Here is a 20,002-nt window from a genome sequence, read left to right as displayed (position 1 = left end):
AAGGCACACACACTCTTTATTTTCCCAGTTCCCAAAGAAGTTCATGGAGGATTAACTTCAGCAGTGATGAAAATACTGCATTTCTCGCTTTACGAGTGTTTCCTCCCCCCCTCCACCCACCACCCCATGGCATCCGCACAATGCTGAACCACTGGCACATCGGTTGAACACATTAAGCTTGAGAAGGAATGCAACACTTTTATTCCAGTCATCACTATTACACAAATAAAAGACTTATATGCAAATGCCGGCATCTGCAAGAAAATTGTTAGTTTTACTTTGTCATATTCAATACTTTGTTATAGCCAGGTCCCAGACGATGAGGTTCAAGTGTAGTATGGTATGAGAAGAGCAACAGTACCTGTCCGCTGGGGTAGTTGGCCACGATGCACGACATGACAAAGGCAGCCATGGTTCGATGCTCCGGCTGCATGAGAGATGCAGACAGCATCAGAAAACATGCCAGCTTCCAACAAGATATCTCAGCCAGAACTTACCGGCATGGACAGGTCTGATAGCACACTCAGGAAGTAGCGATGGCCATTGTCTCGAACGAGGTCTACTTGACACGACTTGCGAGCAACAATGCAATAATAGGTTAGCTGTATGGCAATTCATGACATTTGGGACGCTATAGAAAGGACCTCACCTGGTCGACAGCCAGTATCTTGGCCCAGATGGAAACGAGCAGTGGTCGAAGGTCCCGGGCACAGCTCTGAAGCAGCTTCAGGATGTATGGGAAGATCCCCACTGACAGAGCCTGCAAGGGAGTTTCATTCTAGCTCCCTGTTCCAGTACATAAAAAACTGTACTGAAGAAAACAACCAGAATGCTCTATATTCCAAGTAATCATCATATTTACCTGGGTCTTTGTACACACACTTTGTGGAAAATTTCCAAGACAAGACAAGCCTAAAGTCCAGAAGTTGGATGTAAACAATTGACAGTGCTTTTAACAATAAGCTTGAGGACCTGTTGCGGCGACACTACACAAGCAAACCGACTAAAGGAGAGCACGATATAAACACAACCAGCAACACCAACAGTGCATTGCCAAAATAAGCTGGATAGGGTTCAGGCCTGATAAGCTCACCTTCCAACCCTTTCAAAAGTGCTGCCTTTTAGATGCACTAAATGCAAGTAAGGACAGTGCCAATCACAACAGCACCCATCACAAGAATGAACCACTATGTAATAAAAACATGTACAAACCTCGAATGTGGATACATTGAATTACTGGAGATAATGAAGTAGCTCTAAATGTAAAATTTGGTAAGCCATGCTTTATTTCAATGAGTACTACACTGCTAAAATGGAACTGAAAGTATGCAACCAGATGCAGTATTGGTTATGTTTGCACATGATGCAAAATTATATGCAAGAAAGCAGCAAAAAGCTGAAGCACCTACAAAAGTAACTTCAAGTGCACTACTCTGTAGTTTTAAATTAATAGGCAAAAAAAATATATGCTTTGGTCCTTAGCACTATAAGTGAAGAGCAGAAGAAGCTCATCACAGGCATGGCTTATCTTAGTGCTGTTTGCATTTGTAATTCTGTTGCACAGCCCCAATTGAGGATTTGTTTGTGCCAATTTCTTTTTCACTCTTCTATAATGAAGATTTGATACAAAGAGAAAAATATGCTACATACAAATACAACCTGGTTGTATTCAGGTAGACGCATAACAAATTTGCCATTATAATCATAAATGAAGAAGCACTTAACTGCTATATTTCTTCCAGTCTCCCTACATTTAAAGCAAACGTTAATTCAAATTTTCAACATAGTACTGCTGCTGGCTTGGATTAGTCTAAAGGCAGTTTAGATTTGTGTGAGAGAGTGATTACAACTAAATATCTACTATGTAAATGGTGAATAACCGTGAATATTTGCATCTGTATTCAAATTATGTTGATTCCAGAGTTTCCCCAAGACCTTTGCGAGCAAGAAAACAGGAAGGCTAAGTTCAAATTTCTACAGAACATTTGTGAGAAGTGCTATGTGAGACAAAAGACCTTTCCAAGAACAACTGACCAAGTTGACCGCCCAGGGGCCCAGGTCGAGGAACCTGCCTAGGAGGTCGAGTGCCCGCACCCTATGGATCTGGCTGAGCAGCACCTGCAGAACAATGGGCAGCTGTTCCGGCGGAGCCGACTGCTCCGAGCCGAAGGTTAGCCACACCTGCACACAGTGACAGCTTTTGATTAGGACTCGATCTGTCACAATTGATGTCTTGTAATCTTTGGAACTGGCCTTCGTGTTTTGATGTTGTGCACAATAGTGCTCATCACTCCAACATTACTAAATCTCCTCATGCAACAGTCGAATGATCAGCGCAATAAAAATAGTGCTGTTCCAGTTTAAATATCTGTGCACAAAGGTAGTCTTTCTAAGACACTGTTTGTCTGGAAAATTACCAATTTTACATATCATAATTCACTGAGACATTGCTAAAATATATATGTATATGCACCCAAATCAGATAGCAAGGACTTATGTGCTAAAACAAAAGTTCATTTAAGGCAATCTTCACACAACAACATTCACTTGCTGCTGAAATCACAATGTACAAAAATGCCATATGACAAAAAGTGCTGATTAGGAACAGGTTCTTTCTTCGTATGCTGTGAGCAATAATGCCCACAACGTACGTATTCTTGCGAAAGAGCAGACAGCATGTGTGTACTCTGATCATATTGTGCATGCAATGCAGATATAGCCTCACTGCATTAATATACTACGCATTGTCACATTGTAGTGACGGTGGAGAAGCAGACAGTGACACAACTAATGAAAGTCAGGAAAGAGTCTTTATTTTAACGCTTTATTGGATGAGCCTGCACCACGAAAACAAGTAATACTCAAGCACACAATTATAGAGGCAAACACCGTCATCAACAGTTGAAATTTGATTCATGGGTCAAACGTGTTGGCTATTTATATGTCACTCATTATACGTTCGCATGTAATCAGTGGTGCTCGCATAAGTTGCAGAATGTACACTATTCACATCACACATGCCATATGATTACAGACAAGATTCTTTTGCTATAGAATCGACGACAATACTCGAGAAAGTTCCGATGCATCAAGGTATGGATTGTACCAAGCAGTAACTTTGTAACAGACAGTCAGTGAAAAAACAAACAATGTACTCGCATCAGTATGTGCAGCACTTCATCACTGTGCTGTTAGGCATCTCTGAAAGCAATGACAATGGCACACTTCAGTGTTCATGCTTACAGGCATCAAGATAGGAGTTGTTCTTTGTTTGGTACTTCTGGATTTGGAAATTTAGGGCTTGTCCTCCAGCAGTAACATGAGAAGACGTAGATGAACAGCGAATAGAATTATTGGTGCTGCAAGACAATGCAGCCATAGTGCAAGGCTTGCCTTTGTGCAAGTAGCCTCACTAGTCATTGCGAACACAATTACGGCATCATGTGATTAAAAGAGCTCATAGAAACACTCAAGACATGCTGGGAAAAACACTTTTTTCATATATTTCTTGCCAAATTACGAAACAGGTGAGTGTTCAGACTGAAAGAACATAGCTATTCAACCTTCTCCAACTGATTTTGCTTAGAGGCCCTGCTGCAACAGCACACAGCAAGTACTTGAACATATTCTGCATACACATAAATTAACGTTCGTGTTGTCCACTTCTCTTCTCTTGTGTCTGGACGCCTCACCCTTTCTTGCATAATAAATTAACAATTTTACGGGCCACCATCAGTCATAAAAACATATTTTTCACTATGTTAGTGCTCCAACTTTATCAATTTTTGCAGAAGATAAAAGAGGAATGATGCATTAAACATTTGTTGAAACATAGAAAATTTGGCTTGAATCTCTCCTCAAGCACTGCACCTTCGCCCGCTTTGCCAAACAGTGGCCAAAGCCCTCATTTAAGTGCTTTCTTCCATGAGTACCAACAACCTGCCCTCCATTTAGGCATTTGCTCCTCATGATAATGGCAGATATACTAACAGCACAAATAAAGGAAAGAGGATATAGGAAATACACAAATGCTTTGCTTCAGTGTTTGTACTTCTAAAGCGAAGCTTTCTCTGCCTCTTCAACTTTTGCACTACTGCTGCTGTTGCTGTTTTGCACGCCACATCACGAGGAGGTTCAGAGCATGCATATACATGGCAGGAGTGCAGCAGAGAGGTAAAGCAATGTGAAAAACTCGATTGGACTTTTTCATTGCATTGCCACAATTCCCTCTGGAGCTTTCTAGGCATTGCCACAATACCCTCTAGATAGCTGTAATTATATGTATCGCACTGCATCTGTGCCCACACACCACTTATCAACATGCTTCCTTTGACAAGCATCATACATGGCCTTCGTCCTCATGACACAGATAGCTAAAAGCTACAGGCAATGAAGCTGCGCTCACATCATCCGCTATAGCTGCTACCTCACTAACTCAAACAAGCTGCGTATGATTCAGGTTCTAACATTGCGTTGGATCTGCATATTCTTTAACTCACTTTTAAACGAGGCTGAGAAGGTGGGTGTGCACCTGATGCAGAAGTACTAGCTTCCAACCAACTGCATGTGGAGCCCAGTTTAGCATTCCAAGCAACGAATCAGAAGACACTGGTGGCAGGTCAATGAATGACATTATTCAGCAAAGCAGGTTTTGGACAGGCCTCAATTCTCGACATGCGACATGCCAACACTGTTTCAGGTGCTTTGAGTCGTGAAAGAGGCCCCACCTGGAAGGCTGTCAGCTGCTGGGCGAAAAAGGGCGAGTGCTGAAAGGGATGCCCCTGCTGGACTCGTGCCAGCTGAGCCAGGCACAAGTCCAGTGCCAGGTCCCAGGCTTGCCACATGGGGTGCTGGAAGGTTGGCGGCAGTGCAGGCTGTGACACAGGCTGGCAGTCATACGCACGCATCACCCGTTCTGCCAGCAAGAAGTTGCGAAACAAGCTCGCAACTAGCAGGTCCTGTCGGAACAGGCGTTGGAACAGTGCCTTGGGCAACACGTTCCACGCGATGGTGTCTGTGATGGCTGTAAAGATCCAGTTCAGTTCACCCAGCATAGTGCGCCGGTCATGCAGCTGGCCTGGAACTCGCTCTAGCAACTCAAGTGTCACACTGGGCACTAGCCGGCTTGCCTTCTGCAGCACAAACCACCTGAGAGCCATCTGCACGGGCGTTGTCAGGCATGATGTGAACAAGTCCGCTGGCAACTCTGGGTTCATCGGCAGTACCTGTAAACGGACACAGCAGCCACTTGTCACAGAAAGACCAAGACAGACTGCTACTGGAAGTGCACTATGAAGCTGCAAGAAAAGGACGAGAAGAAGAAAAAGAAAAGGAAGCGGGGCTTCTGTTCATAGAGTTAATATAATCAACTTTAGAGGAAAGACTCCCTATAGTGCCTATGTGTTGAAATTGGTAAATGCAAGGGCGCTGCTGTGATGCTACTCTGTGCAGGCGCGCAGGCACAGATGACGAGATACGATTCAGATGAGAAGCACAATCAACACGATCTCAATCTTGCCTTAGGATCGTGACGCCATCTAGTTTAACCGCCTTTAAACACATTCTTTCGTGCACCGTAAATTTTACATCAAAAATGTATAAATAGCCATCAAATCTTTCCGAAAAATATATGCGATGAACTATACACGTTGTCCATACATACATGCTACATGTAAACGCTTGTTTATGCATCATATTTTGAATATTTTTAGCGCTACAAAAATGAGAAGTAGCAACAAGGTAGCGCCTATGTGGTTCCCATTTTTTTTGCCCAGCTTTTCCTCTAGGATTAGTATACTGAATTTATGCTTCTCACATAAACATGAAACAATCCCCGGGCTCCTGTATGGGACAAGGCAGGGAAGCAATGTTGATTGCAAAAGCTACTCACCAAGGGAGAGAAAGAAAGCTCGCCTCCTGGCATCATGGCATTGAGAAAGTTAAATTTTCCTATCTCTATTAACGAAACAAAACATTTCGAAAAATCTTTGTTATAGAATGCTTTCTAGACAGTATGTTACAACCGTCGCTGCATAACCAAAGCTTCCTATGGGGCCTGGCGAGGGGTCCTTTAAGATGTGAGGAAAGAGTAGTGGTGTAAGCAGACCGAGAGCTCCAAGTGAGGCGAGGCAAGGCACAGTTCCCGGAGGCCATGCACATGTTCTCAGAGGCCATGCACACGATTGACTGTAGTCGCCAGGGGAAGCACCAGGTAGCACAAAATCGGCAGCAAGAGAGGAAGGAGACAGGAGTAGTGCAAAGTATGTGTTGTGGTATGCGCGGTTGGACAGCATAGGGCAGCGTGGAGGAAAGGTAGTGGAATACTGGTAATAAAGTGAATGTTTGCAGTAAATGTGTTGGCCTGTCGCCATTCGTAACAAAGATAAGAAATACGGAAATAAAGAAATGCTGGGAGAGAGGATGTGAATAGAAACAGGTGCAAACAGGTGTACATTTCGCTCAAGGTAGCATGAAGAGCCCCCAATTTTCTTGCTGTACTTTGCATTGAACATCTAGAAGTAAAGGTCCCATTGAATTGGCGAAGAAAACGGCTGCATGAAGAACCGCAGCATCGCGTTCATGCCTTGCCTGCACTAGATATTCAACGAGATATTGGTGAATGCAGCGGACAACAAGCAGCAGGACAAGAGCATGGACTGTGTCGAGATCGAGACCGACGCCGATCAGAACCGCATGTCCGTGTGGAACAATGGCAAGGGCATCCCTGTCGGAAGCACTGCACGCTGCAGTCATACCTACTAGCCTGTGAACCTTAAAGGGACACTAAAAGACAAATATTAAGTCATGCTAAAGTGATAGATTAGTGCTCGAGAATCTCTAGGGCATCAATATTATCGAGAAGAGAGCCTTAATAACCGAGAAATTGAGATAAATGCAGGACATGGTTAGAGACTCCCCCGGGACATTCAAGTCTTGCCCGATGATGAAAGCATTCCTCAGTTAAATTCTGTCACTAGTACTCAACCACTCGTTGCGAAAAAACATCCTTGTATTATAAGACAAAACAAAATGCTACTTGTCCAGTTCTATGTCATCTTTAGGAAAAAGAACTCATTGAAATTACCCTTAACAACGATGCGGGCAGTGGAGAGGTTTTGTTTTCACTCGACTCCGCGCCCCCCACACTTTCGCGTTTCAGTATTTTCGTTATCACATAGTGCTGCACTGGTTTTGCTGACTCACAAAACTTGCACAAACTGCAAGTAGCAGAGAATTTAACTTCCATGTGATGTCGCGGGATGCCCAACGGTCTATGCCACTTGACCAAAAAGCAGCTGCAACGACGAATCCACCACTCTGTCTTGGCTCGGCCGCCTGTCGGGTGCCGTTTTACTCACCGACGGCAGCAAAGGGTGGTGATGGTGTATGCAACGTCACTACTACCCCGGTTAAGTGGCAGGAGATATGAATTTTGAAAAAGGCATTCGTACCTTTCAGAGGCAATTTTCTCGTAAACTAAGTCTTTTTTTGGCATGAAACAAGCATTGCGAGGTTTGTGGAATGGTGTTTCAACAGTCCACGTCAACTTAGTATTTGCCTTTAGTGTCCCTTTAAGATTTGTAAAAATCAAAACGTTCCATAGACATGACATCAAAGAGAAAAAAGTGGGGGGGGGGGGGGAGCAGAACTAATTTTTTGCTTTAGAATTGCTCTAAACACACACTTCTTATGACATACACACACACTTTCTTTAACAATGATTTACCATTACATGTAGCATCGAAGCAGCAGCAAACTTGGAACAGCATAAATTTACAAGCAACAGACTGCAGCTTTTTCAAACACACTGCAGTTGCTGATATCGTCTGCTTCAAGAGCCTGTCTGAAAAAACTTGCTCGAAGAAAGTACCCCTCTTTCATCCTTTCACCATCAGAATACTCCCAATGGAAGGTTCAGAGACTTGTAAGTTTGACTGTTTCACGAACAGAATTCAGTTTTCATAAAGCTTGACAGAATGTTAAAAAGAATTGTAAAACAAGCCCAAATGTAAAACTTTATGGAAACTTCCGTAATTAGAAAACTATAATTACGGACAGAGTTGGCAGATATGTGCGCTGCACAGTCAAGGCTGTCTTTTCATAGAGGAGGAAGAAAGCAGTATACCTGGTGCTGGCGGCAAGCAGCAAGCTGGATGCAGCTCCGGTAGCAGGGTGGCGCCTGCCCCTTGACGCTTCCCAGCGAGATCTCGAACTCACGTTCATGCTGGATGGCAAACTTGTTGAATGACTCGAGGATAAGGCCCGCAGAAGAGCAGTCATACACATAAATGGACGGAGCACCCATCCACTGCTGCAGGTCATACATGGACAGCGGGATGTACTGCGTGTATGTCTGAAAAAATGACAGAATAGGCTGGTAAGACATGAGCTCAGCAGCCACCTATGCTGGCTTAATTGTGGATACCACTACAAGGATCATCTGGTTGCTAAACAGCCTGGTTCAGGCTGCCAAGTGGCCACAGCTTTCTATCTGTGTTTCTTACATTCTGATCTGGTATAGTTCTTATATGTACGAGGGCAAATCAGAAAGTCTTGGCCCCTATTCTTTATTAGCCAAAATAAGCATACAAAATAAGTACATACAGGTAATTACAAATATACTTACTATTCTATGTACATTACACTATTTTCCCACATAGTCCCCACACCCGTTTAGACATTTGTCCTATCCCAGCATTAAATTTGAGATACCGTTTTCATCAGTCAGTGATGCACGCAGCCTCCCCAAATGCTCATTGTCATGCAAGTCTTCTCGGCCTTTTGCGAACTCATTGCACCAACCCCTCACACTTTTCAAAGTGAGACACCTTTCCCCATACGTAGGCTGCAGTTCCTTGTGGATTTCGATGGGTGTTCGCTCGTTGATCCGAAGAAAACAAATCAAACTTTGTTACTCGTACACCGTGAATGTGTGAAGCACAACTGCCACCTTCAACAAATGACAGCAGCACCGTGCCGGGGAGCTACCGGCAGGTAAGGATGGGCCAGTCCAAGAAAGGTCCACCGCTGGGAATGGATATGTTGACTTCGCATTTACAGCCATAATTTGGCTAAAAAAAGTTGGGGCAAGGACTTTCTGATTTGCCCTCGTATTATAAGCAATGGCCCAGGCTTCAGTAACAAACCAAACACATAAATTGTAAGAACATTAGTATTTCTCATATAGAAGTCAATAACGTAATTCACATTCGACAACACCTTTTCAAATCGACTTTCCAACCATACTGAAACTTGCTTCGCCGTGACGTGTAAAGCTGCCAGGTTCATCAAAGATGATTGTTGCAGTATTCTATTCATGATGTTTGTGTTAATTTAAAATCTGTTCAAAATATCAGAAATGGTTTCGGGCCCTTTGAAGGAAACTGTACATCTTTTCTAACATGACTGATTTAAAATACCACACTATTATTGTCTGCATGACCCTTTTAATAACACTGTCCTGTCTGCCCCTATTAGCCACACTTACACATACTCCACGAAATTTTTCTTGACAAACACAGCGACAGATGTCCATGGTGCGACTCCACCTAGACACTCAAACACATAACTTCCTTTGTAGCAATTGCTACGAACAGGTGGATGTCTGATTTTTCCTTATTAATAACTTACCAATTCATGCAGGGTCCGGCAGATGCTGTCTCGCCACTACTTAACAACACACTCAACACTTGATCGTGGTAACTCTCCGAACGGGACTTGGGAAGCCGATTGGCAACCTTTGACCAAGCCCGGCAAGCCGCAACAGCCAGTGCGGCTCTGGAAGAGGGGCTTCACCCACAGCAACCAAACACTATCTTTATTTCAATAAAGTTGTTTCTCTCTCTCTCCTAAGGATAGCCCACTATCAATGGTCGCAAATTTGTATTTTGCCACTTTCTGAGTACTCTTGGACAGCTAGCACCATTTATTGGGTTATTTAGTAACTGTATTTAGTTAGTATCGGTATTTTTTTCTTCTACCATGTGTGCATTTTTAGAGCACCTCCAGAGAAGGGGGGCGGTTAGCGCGACAAGCGCTCGTAGTCTCCAAGATGGCCATTGGCGTCTTACGCTGCTGATGCAAGGAATGACGCATTTTTACGGATTCTAATGCACCTGCACACGTGTTTTTCGACTTTGGAAGCACCACTGACGTCAAACACAACTTCAGTTCATCAGATTTCAGAACGTAGTTCCGCTTTCTTCATCTAATCATCTCAAGGCTGCTGCACGCTGATATAAAGATATACTGCATGTTGTAAAGGTCACTGTTCATATCTGTAGGGGATTAACATCCTTCCATCAGGATCATTTACCGACAGCCACGCTAAGAGCCGAGTTTTACGCAGAAAGTCGGCCGAGAGTCAACCATGGAAGCATGTTAGGGCTAGTCACTAAAGTTTACATTTTGTCTTATATATTTTTTTTCACAGAAAGATAATAGTTGCTGGAATATTGGAAGTCTTTTGCATTGAAAACGTATATACTGAAATTTTTTTAAGTCTTTCTGTGCGAAGCAATGGGGTTTTTATATAACCTTTTTTTCTAGAAGATTTTTGCTTATATATTTCTTTTTTCAAGTTCTTTTTAATAGACACATTGTTTGGGACTAGTACCGTCAGACAGAGAACTGCTTTCTCTTTAATTTTATGCTGTATACTTCAGTATTAAGCATGCTCTGTGATAGAAAAGAAAGTATTTACGAGACTGTTGCTTTTCCCAAAGGCAGGAAAGTGTTAAGAAGCAACTGTAATGAAGTAATGAAACCTAAGTATACACATAAGGTGCTTGCAGCTTGTAGATCATATCACAAGAAGCCAATAAACAAAGACACCCAAGGACAACATAAAGAAAATTACTTGTACTTAAGTACTAATTGAATTAGAGAAATGATAAATTAATGGAAATGAAAGTGGATGAAGAAACAACTGGCTGCAGGTGGGATACGAGCCCACATCGTCGCATCAAGCATGCTATACCCTTACCAAATGAGTTACCATGACGCCTTTCTCCCATGCACTTTCCGGGGTATTTATGTTTTACTACTAGAACTAACCCTGGGAGTGTTAGCCAGCACTACCACTCACAAACCTAGGCAGCGGATGTGGAACATCCTTTCTGCCTCAGGCATCGCAAGTACGTGATCTATTTGTGTGACAGCAACTGGTCAATAAACCCACACGTGCTACCTCAAGGCATCAATCTTGCTGGATTCGAGACCCTTGTAATGCAATGAATGAGAAGAAAAAATACTGAGGGGCCCGATTTTTATTAATCATATCCTAAGAAGCCAACAAACAAAGACACCAAGGACAACACAGTGAAAATTACGTGTACTTAATAAATGAATTAAGGAAATGATAAATTAATGGGAATGGAGGTGTACGAAGAAACAACTGGCTGCAGGTGAGATACGAACCCACATCTTCGAATTGCGCGTGCGATGCTCTTACCAATTGAGCTACCGTGATGCCGTTTTCCCATGCACTTTCTTGGGTATTTATGTTTTACTACTAGAATTAACCCTGGAGTGTTAGCCAGTGCCACCACTCACAAACCTAGGTGGCGGATGTAAAACATCCTTTCTGCCACAGGCATCATGAGTATATGATCTATTTGGGTAAATTCGTAAGCAATTTTCGCTATGTTGTTCTTGGTGTCTGTTTGTTGGCTTCTCATGATATGATTAATAAAAATCAGGCTCCTCGGTTTCCTTTCTTTTTGTTCACTGTAGCTTGTAGATTACATCTTTAATGCAGAAATAGGCTCATCCTACAAGCACTCTGTGCTACTTCCTATTGGGACACCGCAGTCGATGAAGCCTCACCCTGTTGAAGACCCAGATTTCGCCATTGATGGTTGGCTTGGGCACACCATGGCCATTGTAGTGGAAGAGGACACGATCCTCCTGAAACACGAATCATTTTGCTCAAACAGGGCACCACATCACTAGTCTAATTAGCCCATCCCCTGACAATTAAAGGCCAACCGAAACAATACTTCACTTTGGCTAATTTGACTGTAAATGGGTGGTATACAGTAGAGCTGTGCTGCAATTTTTCACCCCAGGCCTGTTGCTTGCATCAGAAGCCTAGCTGAGCCCTACATAAAAAATTTGAGGCCAGAGCCCAGCTCAGCCACCACTGTCAGATTTTGTTACTGTAACAAAATTGTTTTTATAATAAATTGCATATATTTACCATGTTGAATTAAAAGCTAATTAAACATAGAAAGCCTAGGATATTCACCAAACACACACACATCATAAGTTATCATGCAAAAACAGCAAGTTCTTTAATGTCTAGGGCTTCAAAAAAAGATATTTCAATTTCTTCAAATTCTGCATGTTGCGCTCGAGGACAGCTCCACTGCATAGAATCCATGTTCCAGGATCAAGTTGGGCTCTGTATGTGGCTCGGCTTAACGAACAAAAGAATACAGTGCAAATCAACGCGGCATCAGGCTACTCAAGTCCAGCCTGCGGACTGAGTACGGGCTTCCGAGTCACCCAGAGCCCATGCACAGCTCTAGCATGTGTACTACAGCAGCAATCTTCAATTCAAGCAACATCAATCCATATTTCAAACAAAAATTTTGCACAAAAACTGCTCTATACCTGAACTATCTGAAGCTGGGCTTTTTGCGCAATCCAGTTTCATAGCAGTTGGCCTTTAAAAGGATAGGTTAAAATGCCATGCGACTGCTTTCAGTTTCTTGGGCATGTCTTTAGCATTCATTGTATGTCCTGTTTTACTGATGTGCTGTTTAAGGCAGAATTCAGCGCTTTTACTTTTTGTTTCATTTTAAAAGTACTTGTAAGTCTCAGACCTGGGACTCAAGAGCAAGCTTTTAAAGCATGGTACATTGAGGGTTTACTTTGCATACACTACCATGTCCTTTAATGTTTCTATTGCAGTGATGGGTGACCTTTGGTACGTCCAAGCATATTATTCTCAGGCACTCATTGCTTGATAATATTGAACCATTTCCTTAGAATATTGTTTATGAATGTTTATGAATTTTAACCTGTAAAGTCACCACTTCGACGAATTTAAGCGTCATAACCTAAAGTCAAATGTGCAGAGACAGACAATATGATCATATATCATTTATAACTTCACTACACTCCAAGAATGCTTCAAAGGGAGCTCCTAAATCCATTTGTTACACCAATGGCACTAATATAAGAAGCAACCTTTAACATTGTGCAGTTTTACACCTGGTCAGACCAGAGCTGATTGTATGCCCCCTATCCAATTAACTTTATTATGTCATTGTCATTATGTGTCAGATTATTGAAGCATTTCAATGGCCATTGCGTTTGCCATGTACTTAGCAGTGACACAACTTCTTTAAGTTCGACAGAGTGTGAGAATCTGAAAGGCCATCAACTCAATAGCCTTCGAAAAGTGTCCATTAGGCATGGGTTTAAGTACTGTACAAAAGAACACAAAGAACTGAAATGCTTAGGTATGGCATGACAACAGTTGTGGGGAATCTCTATACTTGCCTTGGAGTTGCGCCTGAGTGAGGAGCAAAGCTTCTTGACCTCCTCCACGGTGGGATCAAGGCTGAGCTTGTAGCGAGCACGCGACTGCCACCGCTCATACTGCTTCTGCAGTGCCGCTCCGATGCTCTCCAGAGCCTTCTGTGGGGGCGACTGGAGTGGGTCTGAAAGCATTCACAGTATTTATGGTGATGGCATCCCACAGAGAGCCACAGCCACCTCTAGCAAAAAAGTGTGACACGAGAACAACACTGCAAACTTATCAACAAGGACGCCCTAACTTATGTCAGGAGGGAGCTGCAGTTACTGTGTCTCTGTCACCCGATACAGTTCAGTTCAGCAGTTCCATCTTGTTTGGCGATTCCCTTCTGTCCATGATGAAAAAAAACACACCAGAGTAGCATTAAAGGGACACTAAAGGCCAATATTAATTCAAGTTAAAGCGATAGATGAGTTCCAGAGAATCTCTAAGGCGCCAATATTATCGCGAACAGAGCCGTAATAATACAGAAATTGAAGCAAATGCAGGACATGATTGGAGACTCCTTCGAGACACTCAAGTACTAGCCCGATCACGAAAGCATTCCTCAATTAAGTTGTGTCACTCATACTCAACTACTCGCTGCAAAAAAAAAAAAAATAATAATAATAATAAATAAAAAATCCTTGTATTGTATTATAAGATGATTGTCCAGTTCTATTCTATATTTATAAAAGATAACTAATTGAAATTACCCTTTACAGCAGCGCGGGTAGTCGAAAGGTTTCGTCTTCGTTCGACTCCGCACCACGCATGCTTTCATGTTTCAGTAGTTTCATTATCGCCTAGTGATGCGCTGGTTTTGCTGGCTCGCGAAACTCGCACAAACTGCAAGTAGGAGAGAATTTAACTTCCATGTGATGTCGCAGGATGCCCGGACGGCCTACGCCACTTGACCAAAAAGCAGCTGCTGCAGTGAATCCACCGCTCTTTCTCGACTCAATACCACCATCTGTCAGGCGCCGTTTAACTCATCGACAGCAGCAAAGGATGGTGATGGCGTATGCAACATCGACCCTCCCCTGATTGGGTGGCAGAAGATTCGAATAAGGAAAAGGTTTCGGACCCTTCAGATGCAATATTCTCATAAACTAAGTCTTTTCTTGGCACGAAACAAGTGTTGTGAGATTTCCGGAATGGTATTTAAGGATTCCACGTTGACTTAGTATTTGCCTTTAGTGTCCCTTTAAATCTAATGATTTCAAAATATTCATACTCTTCAATATCTGCATGACTTCTGACACAGATTTCAATGAAAAGGAAAGGGAAAGGTAGCAAGGTTACAAGAAGTCACTTTCAAGTGTCTTAACTAGAGCTAATCAAGAAACATTGCAAGCAGTTTCTGGCAATAAGAAACTGTTCATATTCTTGACCTCGCATACTGATGAAACAAGACAAAAGCTAGTTTATTTAAGAGACATCCTGCAGCATTTATTGAAAAAAACCGGGCAGCAGCAGCAGGGCCATAGCTGTGCTGGGTTACACCTTTCTGCTTGCTACAGCAAGCAAACAAAGTTATGCTCTTGCCTAATGGGCCACTATAGTCTGGTGCTCTAACTTCATGGGTAGAGTATTGCACTGTTACCCTGGTTCAAATCCCAACATCTGAATTTTTTAATTATTATTGAAGAGGCCTGAAACAAGGCGAGACAGGAATCTGAGAATCAATGTCTGAAACTCTGACTTCGGAGTTTCAGACCTGATCTTACAAACCTCAGTAACATTAAAAATTTGTAAAGAAGATATATTGCTAAATGGTAGGTGAGAAGTGAGCACTCGGCAACAGTTTTGGTGCAAATAATTTGTAGACGCTCATACCATAACAATGAGAGCAAAGGAAACCTTGGTTTAAAATTGTCGGTGCGAGCTGGATAACAGGTTACAAGCAGAAAACAGTGCTAAACGACAGGACGAAGAGAAGTACACAGACCACAGCGCTGACTAACAAGTATCTTTATTCTTTCAGTCAGTATATATATACTCTCCAACTATCGTAAAGAAAAAAAGAAAAAAGAAACTGTTTTCTGCTCGTAATCATGAGCCAACCAGCCCAAATGCGTACCCTTCTGTACAACAGTTTACCCTCCTAAACATAACTGTGCAAGAGAACTGTATGCCACTTTCTGCTCAATCTCATTCTTGGCTTGAAGCAACGTCTAGATCAACAAAAATGGACTCACCAAGCCAGCACTCAAGTCGTGCGCACGGTTGCGTCTTGACCACATCTGGTGGATCCACACCAATGTTTAGGCACATCACAAGAGCCACGCTGACCGTTTTCATCTGCATCAGAGAGGGACAGTGGCACACTCCTCAGTGAGAACCACAAGACGGGGCAATGCAGGCAGCAGTAGTGCCTCATCAAAAAAAGAAAAAAAACGGCAGTAGCCTTTGAAATGCAACACAGCTGTCAGCCAAAGACATTTTCATGCAGCAGTCAGCATGCACCTTCTCAGCATGGCGCCCATGTGGTTAGGAAGGTTTCTGAGCAAACAACACTGCAGCTGACCCGCAGTTCTTGACATCACAAGCCGTGCCAAAATGACAGCTGCTGTCTGTGGGAAGGGCTCAGGGACAGTGACTTCAAATTGACATTTTGGGTTAAAATGTGCGCTGAGAGTCCCCCCCCCCCCCCCCCCCCGTTTTTTTTGTTTTTGGTATGCGAGTCTTTGCCTCTCTATTCTCAGTTACAATGATGAAGTGAAAACAGTTTGGAGACTGTGTCATGGCACCTTAAGCATGCCACCTAGTATGACGAGTTTTCACACCTCATACCAAAAAATTGGCAGCACATCCATACTTTGAAGATGATTGGTGGTGTTAATGCAATTAGCAATCTGTATTATGATGGGTTCGCAAGTGGTGATATGTTTCATTGGTTATGATGATTATTATGAAGAGCAGCACATATCTAATGACCCACGTTCGCATCAAAGAGGTTCACTGAACAGTAACACATACCCATTGACCCAAGTTGGTGTCAAAAAGGTTCATTGAAGAGTGGCACATACCCAGCAGCACCCAAGACAGCGTGAAAGGAAAATGGTTAGATCCGGGCACAGATAGGTACCGAAAAGTGCATGAAGTATCCTGGAACGCTAATTGCAGTCAAACACTTGTGCATTATGGGGGCTTGCTAATGACAATTGATTTTTGACTAATTAAAACGACACACACTCTGCCACTTGACCAGTTATCACAACATAAATGGGAAAATTCATGCCACACTTGCAATTTACATGAAAGGCACATTGTGCATCGGTGCCTCACCATTATCACATTTTGCAAAAGAGACCGAATACCGGAATAGTTAATCCTGCCAATGTTGCCCTTGCATTGGTCTCTTCCATTTATTGTGGTGATGCATTAAATTACATTCAGTTGCTCGTAGCGCTGCAGTTATCTGTGTCTTTCGTTCGTCCCGTTTTTCCGCACCACCTTCCGCGAAAAGACATTTTAAATGTTGACGAACGACCTCTTCCGAAACATAGCTAGTTTCAGCCATGATGATTGCTGCACTTGAGATGAAGAGGTTCCAAATGTTGGTAGTGATGGTTTCGAAAGTCACAGTTAATCTTTTCTGATGCATGATTACGAATGAACATATTTCATGTTTTCCCATCCTATGAGGTACAATAAATATATGAACGACCAAGCTGCACAGATTAAGCTACAGCGCGCAATCGTCCATAGAAGACACCGTAACAACAATTTATCTCGAATACAAACGCCTGGCAAAGACGCTTGTTTGAGTGAAACATTGGTGCTCCGTATCATTTTGTAGAGTTACATCGTGGTTATATTCCATTAACAAAACTGAAAACGAGAAAACACACCCACTATTCGTAGTCAAAGGCAACGAGGGCGTAACACCTTAAGTTTCTCGACATCCTGACTACACACACACACACAGACACACTAGGCTGACGTGAACCAAGAAACTACTGATCACGAGAATATGCTAGAAATGAGTGTGTTCGCCATAGCGGGGCTGTTTGTAGCGGAGGAACACGCGGACGTATCGCTGCCCGATTAGCGCCGCTGTGATCTTGATGCGCAGGAGAAACACTCCGGCTTTCGTAGCGTGCATCGCTCGAAAATTGACAGTGAGAAACTCACCCGTTCTTTCATCCGCCACGTCTGTGTGGGGATGCTTTCGCAGGGCTCAGACGCGTGTCGAGCATTGCTGAACGCCAGCGGCAACTTCCAGTCCGGTAGATGACTGGAGTCATCGTCCAGCTCAGGCTCACGCATGGCTCCAACCATTGGTGACAGTCTACATTAACATAAGCTCGTCGCCGACATCATTGCACGGCCGCTTCGCGCCGGGCACAGAATCCTGACACACACCGAAGCGAGACGAGTTCCATTTTTTCAAATGAAACAGAGATGAAGCACGTAGAATCACAGAGCACCACGTAAAAGTGTGCTGTTAACCGTGTAAATATTGGGCATGATATTGGGCGAAAGAGTAACCCTTGGTTGCCAACTCTAAACCAAACACGTGCTATGCTGCTTTCGCCATGGCTTTTATAGACGTGCCGACGGCCAGCGTATGTGTTCGCTGCATTCGTTTCATTTACGATATTTAGTAATATTAAAAGTAAACATCCAGCACAAAGTACTTGTCTGCTGCAGCAGCAGTAGGTTCTCTGATGGGGTACTTTCGAGCAGGATCGAATTACTCGATCGCGATTGGCTCATTTGCGTTAGCTGTGGAATTGCGGGTGATAAATTCCGATCGGACTCGATCGCGATCGGAAGTGCCCCTTGTGATGGCAGGATGCTTTGAGCATTGTCGGCACAATGGCGCGAAAAGTGTGTCGCGTTCAAAGTCATCGTGATTTTCAGAATCAGAGTGAGTTCGTTCATTGCATTGTTGACCTATAATATAGGGTCTTATGAAGCGCAGTCCACATGCAAGGACTGACACAGCAACAGCTACACTGGCGCTGCACTTCCAACTGAATTTATTTCGAGAGATGCCACACATAAGCCTTTTTCACACGAATGCGACAGAAGCGTATCGTATTATTTTTCGAGCCGATCGCACTTATGTAAACGCAATTCAATGCGCCAAACGAGGTGCTTTGTGATTAAGGATGCGCATTAAATGACAACATGTAAACAGAATGGTCTAATTTATGATCAGCATACTAATTCAAAATGTCAAACCGAAACTTCTTGTTTTCGTTCCGATTTTTGTTTCGGTTCGCGAAAAACGGTTCAGTTCTGGTTTAACTCCAAAGTGAAAAAATAACGGTTGGAACTGGTTCAAGTCTATTTGCATAACTGAATAATAATTGCAAGAAAACAGCACAAATTAATTTTGTACAAGAATTCCGCGCTGCTGCTAAGCTGCATTGAAAGATTGCGCCTGTTTGTTCTTCAGACGTACCGCACGCAGTTACATAGAAATTATGCAGATCCAACACGAATGCTGGAATCCACGTGAAGCAAAGTTTTATTTATGGATAGAGAGGGAGAGATCGAGAGTAGACGCAGAGATGTACGTCTTCCAACCTGCTATTCTGCTCAGGCGGAAAGGCAAGAGGAGAAAAATAGGGGACTGAGGAGTATAATGATGAGGACAGGCAGTAAGGATGCTATTATGTGCACGTGAATGGTCGAAGGACCCGTTTACAGCCATGAATCCAGGCTTGTGTTAAAAAAATATTCTGAGACTCTTGATGGCTCGCTTCGTTTAATTATAAGTCCAGTCAATGGCCCAGTAACAGTTTTTCACTGAACAGCTTGTTGTTATATTGGCGCTAACGAAGAAATCAATACCTGCCGTTCAAAGTCATACTGGAGACAAGCAACAAGTATATCTGTTCCACGTCTCAGGTTCATGCATTGCAGTCTGGCGAGTCCGCGCGTCGGATGCGATGCAAGTATTGTCGCGTTAACTCAACAGCTATGTGCCCCCTGATGCAAATGAATACTTTGAAAACCGTACTAACGGTGCTGCCAATTTTAAAATTATAGGAAGATGGTGTCGAGAAAACGGGAACAAGCTAAAAGCGGGAGCCAACGTTTCGACAAGCGGACTTGTCTCGAAAAAGATAAGTCTACTTGTCGAAACGTTGGCCCCCGCTTTCACCTTGTTCTTGTTTTGACCATCGTTTTGAATTTCCATCTTCCGCCTACTCTGTGTTTTCCCGTGAAGATAGTGTGTGTTTCAGATGAGGTGGCATACAGTTGAGCCACGAGTCAACGTTTTTGCCACGAGTGCAGGCAATGTACGAATGAAATGGTGGCCAACTTGAACAGAAAACCGTTACTTTTTCCCAAGGAGGTTACTATATATAACTCCCTTGCATTTCTCTTTCGGTTACGCTCCGGAGCGAAAAAAATAAAAATAAGACCTAACGTTTCTGTTCAGGTCTACAGCTCTACCCAAAATAATGTTTTTATTTTTTTGGTTTTAGTTTTTTTTTTTTCGGATTTCGCTTT

The 20,002-nt window shown here is 43.1% G+C and overlaps 1 protein-coding gene across 5 annotated transcripts in view; it reads right to left on the bottom strand.

Moving 5' to 3' along the window:
• The window catches only part of raptor (regulatory associated protein of MTOR complex 1), a 66,226-nt gene extending 48,216 nt beyond the window's left edge, over positions 1-18,010 (bottom strand). For all 5 annotated transcript variants that reach the window (XM_050173448.2, XM_050173449.2, XM_050173451.2 and 2 more), the window contains exons 1-10: positions 17,666-18,010; positions 15,727-15,829; positions 13,510-13,670; positions 11,827-11,907; positions 8,126-8,353; positions 4,728-5,225; positions 2,035-2,181; positions 650-760; positions 498-572; positions 362-427 (exon numbers count right to left, since the gene is read on the bottom strand). In XM_050173448.2, coding sequence (XP_050029405.1) covers positions 362-427; positions 498-572; positions 650-760; positions 2,035-2,181; positions 4,728-5,225; positions 8,126-8,353; positions 11,827-11,907; positions 13,510-13,670; positions 15,727-15,829; positions 17,666-17,812 — 1,617 coding nt within the window. In that variant the 5' untranslated portion in view covers positions 17,813-18,010. The remainder of the gene's footprint in view (positions 1-361; positions 428-497; positions 573-649; positions 761-2,034; positions 2,182-4,727; positions 5,226-8,125; positions 8,354-11,826; positions 11,908-13,509; positions 13,671-15,726; positions 15,830-17,665) is intronic.
• Positions 18,011-20,002: the final 1,992 nt, after the last annotated feature.

This window comes from Dermacentor andersoni, chromosome 8 (genome assembly GCF_023375885.2).
Source record: "Dermacentor andersoni chromosome 8, qqDerAnde1_hic_scaffold, whole genome shotgun sequence".
Lineage (NCBI taxonomy): Eukaryota > Metazoa > Arthropoda > Arachnida > Ixodida > Ixodidae > Dermacentor > Dermacentor andersoni.
Note: the sequence above shows the minus strand (reverse complement) of the source record. Positions and strands in the feature narration are given on the sequence as shown.